Source organism: Desmodus rotundus, chromosome 1 (genome assembly GCF_022682495.2).
Source record: "Desmodus rotundus isolate HL8 chromosome 1, HLdesRot8A.1, whole genome shotgun sequence".
In the NCBI taxonomy this organism is placed as follows: domain Eukaryota; kingdom Metazoa; phylum Chordata; class Mammalia; order Chiroptera; family Phyllostomidae; genus Desmodus; species Desmodus rotundus.
In genome coordinates, this window is record NC_071387.1 from 177,912,899 (window position 1) to 177,936,315 (window position 23,417).

At 44.7% G+C, this 23,417-nt stretch overlaps 1 protein-coding gene and 1 long non-coding RNA gene across 4 annotated transcripts in view; one reads left to right on the plus strand and one right to left on the minus strand.

Moving 5' to 3' along the window:
• LOC123478505 (uncharacterized) overlaps positions 1–19,930 on the minus strand; it is a 34,401-nt gene extending 14,471 nt beyond the window's left edge. Inside the window, exons 1-3 of the long non-coding RNA XR_006653714.2 lie at positions 19,852–19,930; positions 13,309–13,418; positions 12,392–12,467 (exon numbers count right to left, since the gene is read on the minus strand). This is a non-coding gene — a long non-coding RNA (uncharacterized lncRNA). The remainder of the gene's footprint in view (positions 1–12,391; positions 12,468–13,308; positions 13,419–19,851) is intronic.
• The window catches only part of CEP72 (centrosomal protein 72), a 37,962-nt gene continuing 33,870 nt past the window's right edge, over positions 19,326–23,417 (plus strand). The window contains exon 1 of one of the 3 annotated variants that reach the window (XM_024578558.4): positions 19,326–20,139. In XM_024578558.4, coding sequence (XP_024434326.2) covers positions 20,058–20,139 — 82 coding nt within the window. In that variant the 5' untranslated portion in view covers positions 19,326–20,057. The remainder of the gene's footprint in view (positions 20,140–23,417) is intronic. The other 2 variants (XM_053913560.1, XM_053913562.1) reach the window with 2 other exon arrangements.

A 23,417-nucleotide genomic window follows, 5' to 3' on the forward strand; every position in this document is an offset into this window, starting at 1 on the left:
GCTGTTTGCCCTGACCTGGAGGTCCCCTGAGACTTCGTCCCACCCAACTTATGGACTCACCCAAGCTGTTAACTGTGACTTTTCCATATGAACGACTGGTCTTGGCTCATGCTTCACAACTTCCTAAATCCTGTCAAACAAGCAACAGCTGGCTGGGTTCAGCAAGGTCCCTCCCCAGTACCACTTGCTAATTGGCACCAGGCCCAGCACTAGCAGCAGCCAGCTTAGATTCACAGCTTGGCTTCACCTGGGAATCTTCAAGCCCAGCACAAGTAGCAGCCATCTCAGATTGCTTTATAGCTCATGTAGGGTGGCCGTGGGCAGCATAAGCTGGGGAATGACTTTGGCCTGTACCACCTGGGAAACCCCAGAACCCACGCACACAGTGGACAGCTACAGACCACATCAGAGCACCACCACCCTGCCCCTGCACAGTTGATCCGCCATGGAGGGCAGAGGTTGGTGGTCAGCAGTCACAACCAGTCCTACCTGCAGACTGGCCTGGGTAAATCCCTCCCATTGACCTGCCAAGAATAATCAAGGCTCAACTACAAGAAGAGGGTGTACTCAGTCCACACAAAAGGCTCACCTCAAATACCCAGCTTGGGTGATAAGAGAGGCTCTGCCACTGGACCGACCCTACAGGACACCTACTACATTAGGCCACACTACCAAGATACAGAGTCATACCAGCTCTACCTAATACATAGAAAAATACACAGGGAGGCTGCCAAAACAAGGAGACAAACATGGCCCAAATGAAAGAACAGAAGAAAACTCCAAATAAAGAGCTAAACAAAATGGAGACAAACAATCTATCGGATGCAGAGTTCAAAACACTCTTTGTAAGGATGCTCAAGAAACTTAGTGAGGACGTTAACAGCATTAAAAAAATCCAGTTAGAAACAGAGGATACACTTATTGAAATAAAGAAAAATTTACACAGAAACAACAATGCAGGGGATGAATTCGAGAATCAAATTAACATAAGGAAGAAATAAGCATAAATTCAATCAGAACAGCAAGAAGAAAAAAGAATTTAAAAAAACAAGGATAGGCTACTAAGGAGCCTCTGAGATATCTTCAACTGTACCAACAACCATATCATAGGAGTACCAGGAGGAGAAGAGGAAGAGCAAGAAATTGGAAATCTATTTGAAAAAATAATGTAAGAAAACTTCCAAAATTTGGTGAAGGAAATACACATACAAGTCCAGGAAGCACTCAAACAAGATGGATGCAAAGAGGCACCCTCCAAGATACATCATAATTAAAATGCCAAAGGTTAAAGATAAAGAGAAAAATCTTAAGAGCAGCAAGAGAAAAGCAGTAGTTACCTTCAGAGGAGGTCCCATAAGACTGTCAGCTGATTTCTCAAAAGAAACTTGGCAGGCTAGAAGGGACTGGCAAGAAATATTCAAAGTCATGAAAAGCAGGGACATACAGTCAAGATTGCTCTACCCAGCAAATCTATCATTTAGAATCAAAGGGCAGATAAAGAGCTTCCCAGATAGGAAAAAACTAAAGGAGTTCATCATCACCAAACCCTTATTATATGAGATGTTAAAAAAAACTTATTCAAGAAAAAGATCATAACTATGAACAATAAAATGGCAATAAATATGTATCTACCAATAATTGAATCTAAAAAAACAAACTAAGCAAACAAGAAGGACAGAAACAGAATCATGGACATGGAGACTATTTTGATGGTTGCCAGATGGGAGGCAGGTATGGGGGAATGGATGAAGAGGTGAGGGGATTAAGAAATACAAAGAGGGAGTTACAGAGTAGCCATGGGGATGTACAGTACAGTATAGGAAGTGGACCAGCCAAAGAACTTACACGCATGATGCATGGACATGAACAATGGTGTGGGGATTGTCTGAGGGAGTGGGGGGTGCTGGGGGGAGGGGTCAAAGGGGGAAAAATTGGAACAATTGTAATAGCATAATCAATAAAATACAATTTAAAAAAATTTTTTTTTAAATTTTAAACCCAAGCAAGAAATAGAAGGAGTATAGATTGGTCAGGAAGAAGCAAGACTGTATCTCCATTCACTGACAATGCAACAATTAACAGGGACAATTTTAAGGAATCTTCAAAATACCTACTAGAATTCATAGGAGTTCAGCTGTGTCTCAATACAAGATCAAACATCACCATCACTTCTATGTCTATATACCAGCAGCAAATAATTTGAAAATAAAACTTATAACTTATTCAGTTTATAATAGCATCAAAACTATAAAATCTTTAGGACTAAATTTAACAAAAGATGTATAAGATATACAAAACATGGCTGAAGGGGCACAAAACCTTAAAAAATGGCGAAATACCCTTCTGGGATGGCAATAGTCATTATTGCTAACATGCCAATTCTACCCAAGTTCAACTATAAATGCATTCCCAACTGTAATCCCAGCAAGTCTGGCACTAATTGAGTACATTTGGCCCAATGACCCTGATTTCTTCACCGTGTTTACATGAGCACTGCCCCTCCTGTCGCTCCATGCTGACTGGAAAGTGTCTACCTGCAGGCGGGACCCACTTCTCCACTTAGAGATGTGCTCCACCTAGAGATGTCTTCAGTTTGGCACTGTGCCTGGCACACAGTAGGTGTTCAACCCATGGCAGCTATCGGTTGCGTCTCTCAGTCGCCCTTGCTTCTCTTTGCAAGATGAGGATCTTTGCCCAAGCCTTAGACCCACTAAGTAGCAGCCAGGGATTCTACTGGCAGGCATGAGAGTGAGCACAGAGTTAATTGAGCCCAAGAGCAAATATCGCATCCTTTTGTTGTAATCCTTAAATCGGTGGGCAGTTTCCTCCTCTGATAAGTTCTGCCTTGTTTTGAATTTCATCCAGTCTCATTATATGTGTTTGAAAGATTTCTTTGCATTTGTTCTGCCCTATCAGGGCATTCACATGATGCCAAACACAAGGTGTTCCCTTCTTCGCTCCTAATTCTTCAATTTCTGCTGATATTTGATATTTCCAATTCCCGAACCTTCACACGGGTATTGTGCTCTTGTTTGCTACAGAATTAAAAGCAGGAGGAAAATAAACAAAGCAGTGCCTTCTGCGTGTAGGCTTCAGTGATCCTCGCCCTCAGTGTTGCTGCTGGGGACGCTGCCTTGTGCCCAGGCCACCAGGGCAATTGTGGAAGCTGCACAGTCTCCAGGCATTTCAAAACCATGTGAAGGAGCTGAGTGGACAGGTAAATGGGTAGGATTTGCAGAAAAGCATATATGAACACCATTTATAATTGTAATTTTTATTTACATGTTACTAGTACGTTTGCAAGATGTCAAAATAGAAACAGTCTTTTCCTTCACCTGCGAAATCATTGAGGCGGTGAACACATTTAAATCCCAGATGGGTGTGCAGACGCAGGGCATTCTATAACTGACCAGGGCCCCCCAGTACAGCTGCTGAGGGCTTCTGGCCGTAATAAAAACTAAGGACTGCCTGTGACATGGGGGACACGTTTGCTCCAGAAAACGCCTAAACTATCGAGAGAGCCACTTGCTCTCCCGCAGGCTTCTCATCTATTAATAGCATTTGGATGAAATACATGGCATTGGACATTTTATATTTTACATTGGGTATTTTATATTTTCAAAGCACAATTCTTCACACATGCACATCTATGTGTATAGACACTCTTGTCCTGCTTGCTACTCTGTTCCCATCTGGGACTGACTTGCTCTGACATTTTGTATTTTTCATTCCTTAACTTGCCTTGTGGAGACCAGCCACTGATATGTGTCTGGTGACCATCAGCTGCTTCTGAGGATGTCACAGTCAATTGCACAGTGAATAGGTGGAAAAGGGAAGGTGTAACTGCCAAGGGGACCAAGGGCATGCCCTGCTCCGGTTTTCCTGCTTGAAGTGGACGTTGTCCCACAGGTGAGAACAAGAAGTGGCTGAAGAGAAAACATGGGACACTCAAAAACTTCTGCCACCCTCCCATGGGACTGTGTTAATCTCTGTGTGACCCCAATTTTAGTATGTGTGCTCAATTATCATTCTTCAGGAGAAGATATAAGTTGGAGAAAATTTAAGGAAACTCGCATAGTAGGTAACACATTGCTTGCTCTGTGCCAGGCAATGTTTTAAGTGCTGGACACGTGTTCACTCGCTCACTCCCTACAAAACTCTGTGAAGCACAGTTGCCACACAAGACACACTGCCGAAGGGGGACAGCCAGGTGTGTGACACACGGCCGGGGGCCACACTGGGCTATGACCGGAGGCCATCATCCCACTGAAACTGACCAGGGGGGTCCACACCTGCTCCCAAAGGCTTGGACCCTGCAACTTGCCCTGGATGGTACCGGAAGTTGAAACCATCCCAGGAGCCCAGCAGGCCTTGATGCTCGCTGATCTGTTTTAAATAAACATTTAAAATAGACATTTATTGGATGGCTGATGTGTTTATACCATTGTGTTATAGCCAGAAATCATATATCTGGCAAGACTTTAACCATCACACTGTTTAATGTTTATATTTTGCTGCAGAAAGAGCCAGCCTTCCAGAGAGGGGCAGAAAGCTCCCCAGATATAAAGACACAATTAGTTGGTGATAGAGCTGTTATCAAAATTTGTGTCTGTTATAGCCATTTCCATTTCACTTTGCCCAGTTTCTAGAAAAAAGCACAACCCTTACCTTTAAAAAGAATCTGAAAAATTTCTTGGGAAAATAAATGTTTTTTAAATGAATGGATGAAGAATCATAGTGTTTTCCATAAACTATAGAAGTTACTCTTCCATGGAGCTAAAAGAAAAACAGTGGGGATCTTGGCATATGAGGTCAGGGTTTAAACTAATCAATAAAGAAAGCCTATTTGGGCGAAGGACAGATGAATAAACAAAAATTTAGCCATCAGAGATTGCAAGAAAGGGCTGTATCATGTCAGAGTCTCTTGTAACCAAGATAGAAAGTGTCAGGCATAGTTAGATGTGTTCCCTTTACATCCTAAAAGGATAATTTTCTTATCAGGAATGTTTATTTGTAATGATCTGGTATAAGGAAATTTCACTTTACATTTAAAAATACAGATTATTTTAGGCAGTAGCTGGTCATAAGCCTCATGTGTCTGTGAGGGCACAGTCAGAAAACTGAAAACACAGCAATTATTTGCATGCAGAGAATTGAATATAAAGAACTGTGAACTGGGTGTGAAGTTTACCAGGTAACGAAAAGGTAGGAACTACTATGCTTATGGCCAAGGGAACAAGGGGAAAAAATTGGAATTATTAAATTTTAAAACTCAGACATCTGTGGAGGGAAACCAGCTGGCTGGAGCTGGTGTCTTACAGCTCAGAAGAGAGGTCCCATGTCAGGCGAGGAGTGGGCTTCACTGTTTTCATGCAGACACGAAATCAACTCCTCACTGTTTGTGTTCCCCACTGCTTTGCCAACATTTTATTGTTCTCCCAGGAGTCTGGTTTTCTTTTGCATTTGATTATAAGATGTTTTCATTTTAACTTTATTCTTGAGTGATATTTTTACTAGCTATAACATTGTAGGCTGGGCATTATTTTTTTTCTTTTTATAGCATTTAAAGATATCACTCCATTGTCCTCTGGCTTTCATTGTGTCTGTTAGGAAGTTAGATGTCTATCAAATTGTTGCCTTTTTTAAAGTACAGTAGGACTTACTTTATATGTATCTCATTGAGTACAGTTAGCACCAGTATCTAAAGGCTTTGTGTGATCAATCCAATACCAGGACTTCTGTAGCAGGTTGACTTGTTGTTAGTTGTTTCTGCTGCATTGTATAAAATTATGAAATTATTTATTGTTTATTGTGTGCAGACACTCTGAAATTTTGTATAAATAATTTGAGCCTAACAGCGTGTTTTCTAGCTCCTATGAAGACATTTGTTTGCTTCTTCCCAGAGCCTGAAGCCAACAGTGTGGGTTCACTTTGATTCAGTATCAGAAAAGATTTTCTGGGCCATCCAGATGACTTACATCTGTGCCCTTCACCTCAGCGCACCTCCCTGCTCAAGAGCAGCCATGCGGGTTCTCGGTCCCAACTAGGAGTGTATATTTTAGTGAGCCTTCATTTTACTGAGCCCAGATGTCTCACCATTTGTTTTCCAGGCCCCACAGTGCTCTCAAATGCCTGGCTCTGATGGTTAGCCCCTCTTCCTGGAACTGGCATAGTCCACAGAAGACTTGACCCCAGATTCCAAGGTCCCCCATCTAGATTCATATTACTCTCAGCTATTGGCTAATTACCTCTACCTGCCATGTTATCTCCCAGTGCCTTCAAGCAAATATGTTTGGATTTTGTTCATCTTCTTCCATTGTCCTTAGTAAAACAGTTGGTTTAAAGTAATTAGAAATCCTTTGGTCAATTTTTTTTCTATATTTAAAGAGACTGTGCATTTTTCAACTTCTCTGCTGGCACTGGCTCTGGTTATGTGGTGGAAGGCACAGCCTAGCCTGTTACCAATGATATGCTCTTTTATGTGAAATATCCCACATGTCACTCAGGCCCAGACCTGTACTAATCACTAGAGCTACCGCAGAGTTTGAGATCATGTCTTTACTGATGTTCCTATCACAGAGAACATTGTTTTCATAAATGTGCCTCTTGTGTCTGAGGGACTCTGGCTAGCTATGTTCCTGCTGCCTCTCATCTGAGCTGGCAGGAATCATGAGCAGATCATTAATCTATTGAACTTGGTCTAGGGCTCAAGAAGCTCTGTGTCCCTCTCAAAGATGAATGTCTACTGGTTAGAGTCACTCTCCCTAAGTCAACAAGGAGACCATGCCAAAAAGTGACTTGGCCAGAAGTGGAACCCTACAGCTTTGACCCAAGCAGGCCTGTGGGACTTAGGGAGAAGAGGTATACACACAGAAAATGGGTGTATATGAGCATCTCAGGGCTGCTGTAACATAGGAGCAAAAATGGAGTGTCCTGAAACAGCAGAAACCTATTCCTTTTCAGTCCTAGGAGGTCAGGAGTCTAATCAAGGTGTCAGCTTGGCCACATACCCTCCAAAGGCTCTAGGGGAGGAGGCTTCCTGCCTCTTTTTGTTTCTATAAGTTGCCAGGAATCTTTGGTGTTCCTTAGGTTGTAGCAGTATCACTCCAGTCTCTGCGTCCCTCTTCATGTAGCTGCCTCCTTCTGCATGTGTCTGTGTCCAAGTTTCCCTTTTCTCTTAAGGATACTGGCCATTGCATGAGGGTCCAGTAAGACCTTACCTTTTCTTAGTTACAACTGTAAAGACCCTACTTCCAAATAAGGCCACATTCATGGGTATACAGGTTAGGATTTGAAAATACCGTTGTAGAACATGCCATTCAACCCACAACAGTGTGCTCCATCTTCTGCATAAACCTGCGATGTTATCCTCCACCTGGACCCGATGTTCTTAGACCCGATATTGCCCTTTCCCCAGTTTCATATGATGCCGTGATGGCTCGTTGACCAGAGAGGGCACATGGTTTCCGATCATCTGCTTCACCCCTTGACAGAGCTCGGTTTCTCACTATGACCAGTAAGTGACAGGTGACAGATGTTCAATAAAGTGTTGGGGGGGAAAGAGTATTTATTTAAATTAATTAATTTAGTGCCAGGGAAGCAGTCAGACTAAAAATAGCACATTCCCCATAGGGAACAATAATCCAGATGGGGGCAGGTTTCCCATCAGACACCATGAAAACCAGTAAGACATAGAATAACATGTTTAAAGCAACAAACTAAAGGGCCATGGGGTCAGAGTTGCATGTCCAGTAGAAGCTCCCTTCAGAAGTGAGGCCAGTGAAGATGTTCTCCGGGGAAGAAGCCCGGAGAGTCTGTGCCAGGGTGCCTGCTCCAGAAGGCTCGGGAGGGCTTGCTAAGGAGTCCTTCAAGCAGAAGGAGATGATACCAGAGGGGAACCCAAACTGCAGGAAGGAAGCGAAAGCAAGACAAACAGACGATATCCAAGTAAGCACAATGGACTATTTCTCCTCTTTGCTCCTACTAATTTTTCTGCCTTTGATGTCTGTTTTGTCGAACATTATTAAGGCCATTTGAAGAGTATTATTTAATCAATATTTGTTTTGTCAGTGAAAGAATGCCCAGCCTAAGAAAAAGTTTTATGAGTTTAGTTGAGCCAAACTGACAATAACTGCTAGGAAGCAAAATCTCAATGGATTGAGAAAATGCCCTGAAGAATGGCAGTTTTATGGCTTATTTTATACCTTAGAATCAAAGGAGAATCCAGAAGGAGGGTTACATGAAATACACTGACGGCACATTAAAGGGGCAGGAGAAAGCAAAGTGGAGAAATCTCTAGGACTGGATAAAAAGCCAGATGGAGAGATAGGCTCATTTCACAGCGGTGGGCACAGGACAGCTAATAATGAACATTTACAGCACACAGAGATGGAGTGTGGGAAGCAAGACAGCCATGAGGGGTCTGCGGTCTTGTGCCCTGGTGGGAGGTGTCCCCCGAGGGGCTTAGAAATAGGGGACTATGCTGACATTTTAAAGGTGTGTCATGCAAAAAGACAATAGATAGGCCCATTTAAGGTAAGATTAATCTTTGTCAAGGAAGCTACCAGCCTAGGATGTGACTACCAACTGTGACTTGCTTTCAGTTAGAAATTTTTATGTTCAGCCCATCCTATATGGTTACTTTCCACCTCTGAGTTTGTAAGGTCAGCCATGAACTCCGCCCCCCTCCCCCCACCCCAAGCTTGTCAGGTTTAGTATGTGGTCCCTTTTTTGTTCCACAATCTTATGTATCTTTTTACATTCCTTGATTTATAACCTACCTACACCATTATATTTTAAATCATAGACCACATGTACATGTGTTTTTAAAATACATATGATGGTTAAGGTACAATTACAATATTGCACAGTGGAATTTTCAGTGTATATGGATACAATACAGCTACCATGTAAAGAGCAAAGCGAGAGGAATCTGTGGTGAGAAGGTTTCCCATCCCACCTGAAGTTGCAAACTATTAATTCTAAGTAGATTTAAAAGTAGAGGGAGAAGTTAATTTGTATATTGTGGTCCTTACAGTGACCAGTAAAGATAGCATGCAAAGAGATATAGTAAAAAACCAATAGGTAAATCAAAGTAAAATACTAAAAATATTTTAATAATCCAAAAGAAAGCAAGAAAGGGGAAGAGGGAAAAAGCAGAGAAGACAAACACGAAATATATAATAAAATGGTATATCTAAACTCCAATGTTTCAATAATTAAAATAAATGTGAGTGATTTCAGCATGCCAACTAAAACAGAAATTGTCAGACTGGATAAAAGTAATAAGACTTATCTACATGCATCTACAAAAACCCTACTGTAAATATAAAAATATAGGTGATAAAAACCAAAATGATAGAAAAATATATACTATGCAACACCAATTTAAAAAAACTGAAGGTACAAAGTAGACATTAGAGTAAGGAAAATTACTAGAAATAAAGAATATTACATAATGATAAAATGACCACTTCACCAAGAAGACGTACTAATCCTAAATTTGCATGTACCTAACAACAGAGCTTCAAAATATATAAAGCCCTTTATAACTTCCCTTTACCTTAATTACCTCCTTAGGGGTCTGATTTCCTAATATAGTTACATTGGAAGTTAGGTCTTAATATATGAACATGGGGGAAAGCAATTCAGTCCATAACAATTCCTCTCTCAGTAACTGATAGGAAAGTTGACAGAAAATTAACAAGGGTATGTAGAACTGACCAGCACCATAGACCAACAGAATGTAACTGATATTTGTAGAATAACACACCAAACAATGTCAAAATACACATTCTTCTTTAGCACTAACGAAACACATAGCAAGAGTGACCACAGCTTGGGTCATAAAACACATTAAAAAAATTAAAATAAAAAAACTGAAATGGAATTAAACTAGAAATCAGTAACAAAAATATCTGGGAAATTCCTCAATATGTGGAAATTAAACAGCATACTTCCAGGTAATCCAGGTATTCAGGAGATGTCTCAGAAAAATTGGAAATTATTTGAACTGAATGAAAATATTGAATAACAATTTACCATGTGAAAAGTAAACAATGTTTAGAAGGAAATTTATAGAATTAACCACTTGTATTAGAAACATTTAATTAAAAAGAATAAAGATATGTTTATATTTAAAACAAAAAATTAAAAATCAACATCAAAATTTTCACCTTAAGAAACTAGGAAAAGAAGAGGCAAATTAAACTGAAAGCAAGCAGAAGGAAAGAAATAATAAAGATAAGAGAAATCAATGAAATTAAAAACAGAAAGACAATAAAGAAAAAAATCAATGAAACTAAAAGCTGGTTCTTTGCAAAGATCAATAAAATTGATAAGCCTTTAACCAGACTAATCAAAGAAAGAGAGATGGAAAGACAGAGAGAGATATAAATGACCAATGTCTGTAATGAGAGAGGAGATGGCATTAGGCCCCCACAGACACTAAAAGGATCGTAAGGGAACATTACACACTCACTACTCTTCGTTCAGAGTCTGGGTGCTAAGTTCTGTCTGCAGAATCTTGAATCCCAAACCAGACTCCAAATTCTAGATCTTAATTCCTAGCTCACCCTCCCTGTCACTTTGGTTGTCTAAGGCTAGTTCTCAAATGCAGAGGTCAAGCCTGACTCATGGCAAAGTCAAGCCCCTCCCACGAAAGAATGGCCTTTCCATTCTAAATGGCTACATTTTAAAAAGATTCTGTAAGACCCTACATAGTTCCTTAAGTTGGTCTCTTTGCACGCAGAGCCTAAATTCTTTCCCCATCTCACCATTAGGGAAATTTGCTGATCACTGCGGTGCTGGGTCCGCGGCCATTCACAGTGTGTACCTGCAGCCCTTCTGTCAACACTCTGCGGTCGGTCTGGCTGAATGCAAGTCCCTGGTCTGTATTCTCTCTCCTTGATTGTCTTAAATATCCTTGATTATCTTAAATCCGTTGCCCTTGCCACAAAAGATGACCCTGCTTTTCTTTCCTTTAGAAGTGAACTGGTTTTATTTAGCTCTCTTTTTCTGCAAGGGCCACTTGTTTTGTTAACAAATGCCTAGTGCCGATCATTGCGTTGGTTTTCCAGGACTCGATGCACTCACTCTTTCATGCATATTTTCATGTGGTGTTTCTTCTTCCAGAAAACTTTTCTTGAATTACACTTATGCTATTGGTTTGTGCTTTTCTCTCTTCCTCAGGGTCAAGTGTGTCCATGGGTGGCTTTGCCCATCTCTGCGCTACTTCCTTTTGAGTCCTTTCCTCCTTGTCCTGCATTGTTTACTTTGAAACATTAGCCTTCATTTCTTTCATTTCTCTTAAGACAATATTCGTTGTGATTTTTCATTGTTGTGTTCCTTCCATTTTGGTCTTCCCTAAATTTTAATAATATTTTAATTTCTTTCCTGAGTTCATTCATTTGCTTTTTCAAATACTTTCTTCAATCACTTCACTTCTAAATTGTTCTAATTCTAAATCATTATGTTGTTCTTTCATAGCTTCGATCATTTTGTTTCTTTTTAGCTCCTTTCAAAATTCTAAGTTATGATTTCCACCAGTTTTCTAGTGTAGCTTTCAGATGTACTACGGATTTAGTGACACACAGCCATTAGTGTGGGTTACAAATTAGCCCATGGGCCAATTTTAAGTCCACTTCAAGAATTAGGAACTAAACCACTTAAATGAGTTCTATTAATATCACCAAAATAATCAACTTATGAATGTGTAAAAAACAAAACTGAGGACTACTAAAAATTGAAAGATACCTGTTTACATACATAAATTATTTGTTGATTCTGCTTCTTTGGCTTTCTACTCTAAATATTTATCTATTTATTTCTTTCTTTATTCCCATGGCTATTTCTGCTCAACAGTATTAAACAAACCATTTGACTCTCTAAATAACCAATATGACATTTATCTAAACTAAATTAAATACATTTTTTTGTAAGACCTGTCATGGTGTTTTTGGTACCCTGTCAGTCATTCCGTACAGAAATACAGAAAACCAAATCCATCAAAGATGAAGTGGGACAGGGATTTAGTGGAGCTCAGCAGAAAAATACTCCTAGGCAAGAAGAAGAAACTGGTAGAAGGGGTAAAAATAAGGACTTATTTGGCATTTTGGCTTCAAGAGGTGCTGATACCCATCAGTGCGGGCCAGTACTAGGGCAGACAGGACGGTATGCACCGTCCACCCACCCGCATGGCCGGCCATGGTCGTCAGCACCCGACCTCAAGCCCCTGCTCTTCCCCCAGAGCCCCGGTGCAGACAGCATGCCTCAGGTCTCTACTCAAACAGCACCTCCCTGGCCAGGCCTCTCTTGCCAGGAACTGGGAACCTGCTCAGTGTTGGGGTCCTAGCCCTGCTCCCCTCTTCACTGTTTCCATGGCACTTCTCACCTTCAGGTATGTTGTATCATTTTCTGATGCCCACATCCCCGAAGGTCCACTCCATGCCCAGCACCTAGAGCAGGACCTGGAATAAACACGTGTTGAATGAATGAGTGAAGGCTTCTTCTACAGAACTGAACGAGTCTTGGCCTCGCTCGTCTATTTTCCACTAGCGCAGGCAGCCATGAAACAGAGAAGGCCGGAAGCGAGGCCAGTCGGGCTCCATGAACAAGGCTGGGTGAAGACCCTGGGCTGACACTGCTGGGAGGCCTGGCAGGCTTTCCTGGCACTCTTTGCCAACTATTTTCATCCCTTTGGCATTTTTCTCCACAGAGCATGTCATGGAGCTCCAAAAAGGATATGTTACACGATTAAACACCAGTTTCTGAACACCTGTAAAGATTGTGAGAATTCAGGTGCGTGTCTGTGGGACAGGCTGGGCCCCACCATGTGCCTGGTGCGGCCACCTCACAAGGACTTCAAAGGTCAGGGGAGGAAAGGGGCTGCAGACCTGCAAACAGGTGACTGAGTCCATTGTTCTATGTATCTGAAAAATCAATTGGATCCAAAGTAAAAATATTTATTTAATGAGCAAAGACATGTGGCTAATTGGTTTTTAAAAGAATATTGCTTCCTGCTCCTTGAGACTGAAAAGGGACCTTTGAAAAAAATTATTTATAGGGCCTGAGTTCTGAAAACAGTTGAGGTTAAATAAGTATAGAAAATGGCATATACCCCACCGGAGGCGAGACTTTTGCCATGGGGTATTAAGAAAAGTGGATGCCTCCCGGAGCAATACCATGCCAGTGGAGAGTACACCCCAAGACAGCGTACACAGGAGGGCCAGACTGCTGCAGGCCAGTGGTGATGTGACAACCCCCCACCTCCCCATTTCAGGGGTCCCAGGGATACTCCGCACACTACACGTTTGCGTGGCTTCGGGAGGTGGTCTCCATTCGTGAAGAGCTGACTTCTGGAGGCAGAACTGGGTGTGGGTCACTCAAGTTTCATGACTCCTTCAAGCCCGGATCACTCCCTGTAAAATAGACACGAGGGAGTGATGTCCCCTCCTATGGGGTCCTCGTGACAATGCTGGCAAAGTGCCTGCCGTGGCTCAACAAGGCTGCATCTGCTCTTGGCAGGGCCCGCTGCTCAGTGATGCGGATGAGGCTCTTCTCTTAGGGCACCTGCGCCCCGTTCCACTGTCAGTCCTGCTGTCCACTGTCCTGGGACACCCCCAGTCCTGCCCAGGAGCCTCGACATGTAGGAGGATGCAGGACCCTGTGGAGCTGTCTTCTTGGTGTCTCACATGCAGTTCCATTTCTACCATGTAGGCGGGGCCCAGACAAGAGCCCACGGAGCAGCGGGCCTCGCAGATAAAACAACCAGCTGTCTTTAGAACTTGGGTGAGACATTTGACCTCTGTGAACATCAGCCTTCTGGGTAAGCAGACTGATCAAGTTGACGTCTAATGTCTTTTTGTGTTTTCTATGCTGCCGAATTTGGACTGCCTGGGTATAAGTTTCCTGGGGGTGCTACAACAAACTGCCACAGATGAAGTAGCTGGAAACCACACAAGGTGCTCTCCCAGAGCTCTGAGCCAGGTCTGACGCCAAGGTCACTCCAGGCACTGCAGGGAGCCAGCGGCACAAGTGTTCCCGGAACAGCCTTTGCAAGCACACAATGTAAAGCCAATTGTAAACTTCTCGAAGGCAAAGGTCTTCTCTCACTCCTGTTTTATTTTTCTGAATGCCACCTGTAACAACAAATCCAGGCTCTGTCCTTGCCCCAGGAGTCTCATCATTGACTGCTTATTTCAACTCTTGATAGTTACAAATGACAAAGGGCAGAAGGGCTGGCTATCAGAATTCTCTCTCTTTATAGTTAGGGAAGTAGTTATTAAGTTTCAAGTTTCTGTTTGTACTTTGCCCTCATCTGCTCCATTGTCCACACAAACCGCCAAGATTCTAGTCAGGCTGCATGGTTACTCAGACCTCCCCTGGGCAGAGGAAGTGACACGTCCACCCTTTCAGGCTCTTCCCCTCCGACTGAGCCTTGAGGTGAATTGAGTGCACTTGCTACCTGCTCCTCTGCTGGCAGCACCCAGCTCCATGCCCCTTCCCACCCCTATTCTGGGCCCCGTTCTGCCTCCCCTACGTGGAAAGAGAGCCTCTCCTTCGGCACAGTCACATGTCTTACGAATATTCTCATCTGCACAATGGCATGTGGCACTGCCTATCCACACGTTTCATTCACCACCTGAGCAGACCTCAGGATGTGGTGGGAATACATTAGCTACAGCAACAGTCACTCCAAACTCATATTTTCTCACTCAGCCAGAAATCTAGAGGTAGCAGGTACTAGCTAACATTGGTTTGGAGTCTAAGTTGGGTACCTCTGTGTTGCCAAATATATATATATATGTCCACTCCCACCTCATTGCTCCAAGATGACTGCTGCAGCTCCAGGCATCACAACTGTTTAAGGCAAGGAGAAAAGGGGCATATCATGTGCCACCAACAGCCATGTTCTTTTTTCCAGAAAGTCAAAACTTTACCCCAAAATGCCACTGTTGCCTCATGCTTACTTGTCATCAGCCAGAAATGACCAACCCAACCACAGCTGTAACAGATGTAGGGAGGTTCTCAGTCCTCCAAGCTGAAAACAGGCAAGGTTAAAGGGGGCGAAGAACCCCTCAAGAGACCTGTTAATTTTATTTTAGAGATAAGAAAACTGGCTCCCTGAGGCAGCGAGGCTGCCCATAGCACCCCTGCTTGCTCATGGGCCAGGCTGCCCACTGACAGCCATCTCTGCTTCTAGCTGTGCCGCTCAGTCTGAGTGTTCCCACCCTCCATGCTGCCCACTTTAATGTGGGTGTAATCAACCAGCCACACAAGGTCTCAGTGTATGGCCTCTCCTCGTGCTCACTGAGCTCTGCCATGTGACGACCCTCAGACCAATGGGAATGATGAGTTGGCAGCCGGCAGGGTAATACCAGGTCTTCAGAGTCAGTGTAGGTGGGTGGCAAGCTAATGGGGGGCAGTTAGGGCCAGCTGACCTAGGGTGGGGCATGGGCTCAGGGTGGGCCTTTGTGTCCCCCCAGGCCACACTCCACCTGGTCCTGAACCCTGTGCTCCCTAGAGCCTTCTAGGTAAGAGCAAGCTGTAGGTCCCCAGACCTCACAGAGGTGAGCCTTGACCTTGGAAGGGCTGGGGACCCTGGGGCTATGCCTGAGGGCTGCCCCTTGATCCTGCTCCTCTTTCTGTCAGTGAGCAGATGAGCAGATGAGCAGGTGGAAGGGTGATGGGCAGGGGGTAGGCACAGCGGCCTTCCCACCTGGAAGATGCCAAGTACACAAGCAGAACAAAGACACAACAGTTATAGGGTGCCATGAGCGAGGACTTGTCCTAGAGCTGCCCAACACTTGGAGGTGGCTGCTCCAGAAAGTGTGTGGGGCCCCGGGCAGACCTGTCCTGTACTTCAGGGTGAGATGCCCGAGGGGCTGGCAGGGCCTGTCCAGATGGAGCCACAGAATGCAGAAGTGCAGGCCTCATTGTCACATCTCCGCACGTTCAAAAAGATCTGGACGTCACAGTTTTCCTTGAGAAGTCTTGGGTTTTTACATGCTGACAACTGTAGGAAACATCTGGCCTCTATTCCTCTTCCCATGACTGAAGCCTCCCTGGCCCCGGCACAGGGTGGCTCAGGAACACGCGGACTGCGGGATGGCAGATGGGACGGGAGACTAGTGGGGCTGTGGGGGTCTCCACTGGATGTGGACGGAGGAAATTGTGTCAGGCCTTGTGGGAACTGAGGAGTTCAGTTGTGATCAGCAAAGCTGAGCCCTTCCTGCCTTGGGGGTTCTAGTTGCGTGTCCTTGCGTAGCCCATTCTAGCTGGGTTTTACTTGCATCTTAACTGATACCTCAGCTAGACGACACTGTTTACACTCTCAGGCGAAACCTCCCATTCCACACTCCACACGGTGGGCCCTCTGCCGCTTCCTGCTCTGATCCCCTTTCACACAGACACTGCCGTGTCCTGACATCCATTGTAGTGATGATTCATGAGGGTCCCTCTCCAGGCTGAGTGGGTTCCCTCTCTCACCGGACAACTGAGACCCTAGGGACCAGGGCCCCCAGCTCTGAGGGAAGCCACTAGAGCTGTGGGTCTTGCAGGTAGAGGCCTTACACCACTAATTCCGACCATCCCAGGATGAGGCATGGATCCTGTGCAGTAAGAGCTTCCACGTAAAGAATATATAGGAGCCCACAGACGTGGACTCCCTCCTGGCCACAGCAGCTGCCCTGTGAGCCGACAGAGCTCACGCAACACCCTGTCTTGTCAACGCAGAAGCAGGACCGGAGCTCCGTGTTAAAATTACTAGTTACACGTTGAGATGTGATCGTGAGCCCCTAGACCACCCTTGAGTGTTTGCCTAAAAGCAGCCTCAGAAAGGGCCTTTCTCCCCATCTCATTCCACACTTTGGAGAGAAGTTAGTTGAAAGAAATGACACTGATTAATTCACAAATATTAATACTGATCTTTACGGTTAGAAATGCAGTGAGGGAAAGGGCTCTTGTTCAATATGAATGAAATGAACACAAGAAGGAAGTACATCCACTGCAAAGCTGTCCTTGGTCAGATGCTCCCCTTAAGAAGTGCCAGTGGGGGGAAGGGAGGGTGGAGAGGGCCAGCTCCTGGGGCTGATGGCCTCCCCTGCCTCCCACCTGGGCTCCTAGAGACTCAGGAGCAGCACCAGCTACAGGCCCATCAATGAGAAGTCTTTTGGGTGCATCTGCATGGTGTCCACTTTGTCCAGGATGGGGGTGAGCCCCCAGAGCACTTCGGCTCAATGGTGCCTCACAGGTGACCAAGGGCAGGTCCCGCCATTCAGCTGGGAAAGACCCACGGAGTTGGAGTCTGGCTGTGTGCTGCCCCGGAAGTTCGTGTAAGTGTGTAAGTGTGCATTTGGGTGGATGGCTGAAAGTGTGCATTGGTGTTACTGCACGAATGCGTGCATGTGTGAGTTGTCAGTGGACATGAAAGATGTAAGTGTGTGGTTCATACTCAGGACCACAGGAGCTCCCGGCCTTTTGTGGGCCTGGCACAGAAGCACAGGTGAGGCTGCACTCTAATATTACCCCGATTTTCAGGCAAATCGCACCCAGTTGGCCACTGTTTGGTTTCCTCATTGGTAAAATAACAGTGCTGGCTTGTCTCACGATACAGAGATGACAATTCACAGTGGCTAAGACATGTTTCAGGGGCACGCAGGTTCCCTCAGCTGCTCTGGCTCTGAGGACCTGGGATAAGCTCCCGAGTCTGGGGAAGGTGGGAAACCAACCCGCTTTACAACTCCTGGCACACTCCAGGGCGTCTCAAAAGGAACTTCAAAACAACATCCCACTTCAAAACAACATCCCACTAGACTTGTCACCATAAAAAAGTGGAAACAGGTTAAATAAATCTGGGTTTAGTTCATGATCTAATGTGACCTTTAAAAATGATGTTTAATAATGATGTTTAATATTTAGTAACAGTGTTCATAAAAAGTAAAAAAAAAATTGGGTTGACCAAAAAATCCATTTAGTTTCTTCTGTAAAATAAGGGATACGGTTTTCATTTTCACTAGTAACTTTATTGATTTGGATATTTTGAGTATGTCGGCTACCTCCCACGTGGAATAATGTTGATTGTTGTTAATTAATGTCTCAGTTTGGTCACTATCAACTGTAACTGGTCTACCTGACCGTGGAGCATTGTCCAGCCAGAAAGCTCTAGCACGAAACTTCACAAACCACTTTTGACATGTTCGATCAGTCACAGCACTTTCTCTATACACTGCACAAATCTTTTTTTGCGTTTCAGTTGTGTTTTTACCTTTCTTGAAATAATAAAGCATAATATGCCAAAAATGTCATGTATTTTCTTCCACCTTCAATATTAAAATGGCTACACAGAACTTCACCAATTTTGATGTTCTTTTTAAATGCACGCTGATAGGACAGCTGGCATAATACAGTCTAATAAAATTGTTTCGAATGAAGTTAAAGACAACTAAGCGCTACTAGAGCATCGTACAGAAAAAAAACAGAAGGCCTTTCTAGAGAACCTAGTGTGTATCTGTGAGAGCGCTCAGCATAACCTCACCACTGTTAAATACACACAGGCTTCGAAGACATCCCTGAAGGACCCATGTGAAAGTGTTAACACTGGTTATCTCTGCGTGGTAAAATGTTGAATCTTTGTTTTCTTCTGACTTTTTTGCCTTTTCTACAATGAGTATGCAATACTTCAGTAACAGAAACATGATCTTCAAAGGTTTCTTTTGGCACTTCTGTGGCATTAGAAACACCGTGTGGTGCTGTCCCACAGGACAGGTGCAGGGTCTGTTCTCCACAGCTCCGCCTCAAAGACTGGGCCACCTGACCTGAGGGGACCGCAGGCAGGAGGAAGCAGCTGGTGTGTGTAGCGTCTGCGTGACGGACAGAAGCCTTTTGTCTGCCTTTGTTTGCTTCTGAAAAGCAAGGCTATTTGCTCACTATTTCTAAGTCTCCTAGCTGCACTAAGTTCCACTCAGCAGAAACCTGGTGTGGTGACCCACAAGCTGTCCTGGGATGTGCTGGAAGCCCTCCAGTTTTGTAGGAAGGGGATTGAGTCTCAGGACAGGTTGTGTTACAGGACAATCTTCACCCAGTGTTACTGAGTGTTCTAAGGTCTCAATAAACGACTGCACAGGTGCCCAAGGAGGAGGCCTGTGTGCCAGGTTTGAAGCTCAGAGATGGGGCACCCTGCATAACCCACCCAGTACCCCACCCACCCCTCTATGCCTCCACCCCCAGGCTGTGACATGCCAGGGGAGGACACTAACAAGCTGGTTAAATCTGGGATTAAGGGGTAGGAGGAGTGCCCCCAGACACTAGGACGGAGGGTAGGGAGGGGCACCCAGGGCACCAGCTGGGTGGGGCAGATTCAGACCCAGAATGGGGTGTTCCCTAAATCCTGCAGATCTTAAGGACTCCTCACGACTCCCCACAAGGACCCAAAGGAACAGACACGCAACGAACCTTCTGGTCAGCGGGTGACCAGTAAGATCGGACACCGGTGATCACCGGGAAGTAGAGAACGGGGACGGAGGAGGACTGGCCGCCGCCGAGTGACTAAGGCAGGAGAGAATCACGGCTCCACGTGCGGGGATTTAGCCCAGGATGCGGACAACGCTGGGGGCCGAGGGGGTCCTCATCTTGGGGCGGGTCACTAGGTGGGACTGGTCTCCACATGGAGCCGGTCACCAGGTGAACCGGAGTCCCTACCGGCAAGCGTCTTTCCCGGGAGGGCACCGCGCCCAGGAAGCGGCAGCATCTCAGGGACAGCGTGGGAAGAGCAGGTCCGGGTCGCCCAGCCCCCTAAGTCCGGGGGCAACCCAACCCAACCCTGCGGCCGGAGGTCCGGACCACCCAGGTTACCTGCTCCGATAGGCCTGGCCACTTTCCTCACCGCCTTAGGTCTTCGGCCCGCCTTTTCGGCAGAGTCCCAGCTCCTGGCCCCGCCCACTTGGAGTCCCCGCCCTGTCCCCCCATCCGGGCCCCAACCCCGCCCGAAGTCCCACCTAGTGCAGCCCTCCGCTACCAATCTGCGCAGGCGCGGGCTCAGAGGCTTGCCGTTTGAAAGCATGGCGCCAGTGGGCCCGTTGCTGGTGCTGTGTGAGGACAAGATCAGAGAGAAGAGCGGCCTGGCGCCTCATCACGACTTGGGTGCGTGGCCAGCGGGGCGGGGGACCCTGGCTGAGGGCGCGAGCTTCCCGCCGGCACAGGGACCGAGCGGGTCCGGAACGATCACAGGCCTGGGAGATGGTGGGGTGGGAGTACCTGGGATGGGGGTACCTGGGGTGGGGGTTGGGGGGAGGGAGGCCGTGCAAAGGAGAGGGTCGGGGGTGGAGGGCTGGGTAGGGGGCCCTTGCGGGGAAGATGTGGGACGTGAGGGTAGGAGGGTGGAAGGGGATGAGGTGGGGGACCTAACCATTGCGATACAATTGTGAATTTTATTTTTCTCCCTCCACTTCACGTACTTTAAGGCTGTGCTATTTGTCGCATACTGTTAGCGTTTTTGTGTCTTCTTGTCGGAGCGACTCTTGTAGCGTACGTAGTGTTCCTCTTGACCCTGATAATTTTCTTTGTTGAGACATCTGTGTTCTATGATATTAGTGCAGCCACTCCAGCTTTACTTTGATTTACTTTGCAGGGCATATCTTTCCCCCATCTATTTACTTTTTGATCTTTTAACCCGCCTATATCATTATATTTGAAATTAATTCCTTGTAGACAGTGTATATTTCGTTCATTTTAATCCATTGCCAGTCTCTGTCTTTTGTTGTGTGTTTAGACCATTTACACTTAATGTAATTATCAACATAGTAGGGCTTAAGTATGCCATTTTATTATTTGTTTTCTGTTGTTCTCTTTGTTTTTGGTTTGGTTTCCCTTTTCCTGCCTTCATGTGCTTCACTTGAATATTTTTTAGTTTTCCATTTTGATTTATCTTTTACATTTTTGAGCATATCTCTTTGTATAGCTTTTTTAGTGGTTGCATTACAAATTGCAGTCTACTTGTGTGGACATTTTACCAGCTCAGGTGAAATGGAGAAGCCTCGCCACCACTTAGGTTTCATTATCATCCCCTCCTTATGTCTTAGTTGTTTTCAGTATGTCCTGTGCATACTTTGAGAACTACGGCAATGATGGCACAGTCGTCTCACATGTTAACTAACTCTGAAGGAAATATATTTACCCACATGCTTATCTATTCCCTTATTTTTTTTCTTCATTCTTTCTTGTATCTTTATGTTTAAAGAACTTTTTTTTAAGCAGTTATCTTAGGGTAGGTGTGCTGGTGACACATTCTCTTAGTGATTCTTTATTTGGCAATATTTTGTCGGAAGTCCTGAAGGCTGTTTTTTTCTGGATGTAGATTTCTGGGTTGAAAGTTCTTTTTTATCACTTGAAAAATGTGCTATCACTTCTTCAGGCCTTTGTGGTTTCTGAAGAGTAATTCCCTGCCGTGTGAGTTGTTTTTCCTCTATGGGTAATGCCTTTGAAGCCTATGTTCTCTCCGTTGGTTAGATACGACCATGTTGGCTGGCCTGTCTTTGCATTTACATTTCGAATTTTTTCCTCTGTCATCTCTATTCTGTTATTGAGCCACTCTTGTGACTTTTTTTGGTTTCAGCTATTTTTCATTCCTGAAATTTCTCGTTGTTTCTTTTTGATAGTGTTCCTTTGCCATGAGTTCCTATGTCTTCATCTGTGCCAGGAGTGTTTGTAATTGCTCACTGAATTATTTTTATAATAGTTGTTTTAAAGTTTTTGTTAGGTAATTCTGACTTCTGTCATCTCGGTGTTCATGTGTATTGATCGTTTTCTCTCATTCAAACTGAGATGTTACTAGTTCTTGGTAATTTTTTGTTGTGTCATGGACATTTCAGATGTTAAGTGGTGAGAGACTCTGCCTTCTGTTTAAATCTCATTACTCATTCCTGGCACCAACTGGGTGTACTGCCTTGCTGCTGAGGCAGTAGCCAGGCTCCTGTCACACACGTGGCGTCTGCAGGTGTCTGCAGGCCACCTCATTACAGCCAGGCCAGGACAGTAGCTGGGGCCCACTCTCACGTTCCCTGCGGGCCATTGTGCAAGGCCAGGTGTACCAGGTGCGGTTTTTCCTCCTTGGTGTAGGGCTGGAGTGGGGCTGATGTTGTCAGGAGTCTGTCCTGCAAGGCTGCGCGCTCCTGGTCCTTCGACAGCGAGCAGCAGGCTTTCCCTTATTTTTTGGTCAGTTTCCACTGGCGCTGCTAAGTGGACAGCTGCTTTGGCACCCAGGTTGGGATGTATAGGAGACCAAACAAAAAAAACCCAAACCAACCCAGGGCGTTCATTGCTTGACCATTTTCTTTTCTTTTTTTTTTTTTTTTTTATTACAGTATACATTCAGTATTATTTTGTATTAGTTTCATGTGTACAGCACAGTGGTCAGATGATCATGTACTCTACAAAGTGCCCCCTGGACATTTCCAGTACCCACCTGGCACCACACCTAGTTATTACATTATTATTGTCTATATTCCCTATGCTGTACTGTATATCCTGTGACTGTTTTAGAACTACCAATTTGTACTTAATCTCTTTGCCTTTTCTACCCAGTCCCTCAAACCCCTCCCCTCCCGCACACCCTAGTCCGTTTTCTGTGTCTATGAGTCTGTTTCAACTTTGCTGGTTTGTTTATTTTGTTCCTAAGTTTCCTCATGTAGGTGAAATCATGTGGTATTTGTCTTTCTCTGACTGACTTATTTCACTTAGCATAGTAATCTTTGGGTACATCCATGCTGTCACAGATGTTAAGATTTTGTTCTTTTTTATGGCTGAGTAATATTCCGCTATATATATATGGGGCGAGCAGAAGTAGGTTTACAGTTCACATGAAAAGAGACATGCAGGTTATGATTGTTACAATAGCTTTATTAACTCAAAAGAATGTTACTCACAACTGCAAGCCTACTTTTGCCAACCCCTGCGTGTGCCACAGCTTTTTAAAACACTTGTCTATTGATGGGCACCTGGGTTGCTTCCATGTCTTGCCCATTGTAAATAACTCAGCAATGAACATAGGGGTGCATATATTCTTTTGAACCAGGGTTTTGGATTTCTTTGGATATATACCCAGAAGTGGAATCACTGGGTCAAAAGGCAGTTCCATTTTTTATTTTCTGAGGAAACTTGGTACTGTTTTCTATAGTGGCTGCACCAATGTGTTCCCACCACAGTGCACGAGGGTTCCCTGTCCTCCACATCCTCGCCAGCACTTGTTTGTTGGTTTATTGATGGTAGCCGTTCTGACAGGTGTGAGGTGGTACCTCATTGTGGCTTTAATTTGCATTTCTCTGATGATTAGTGACACTGAGCATCTTTTCATATGTCTGTTGGCTATTTGTATGTCCTCTTTGGAGATATGTCTATTCAAGCCCTATGCCCATTTTTTAATT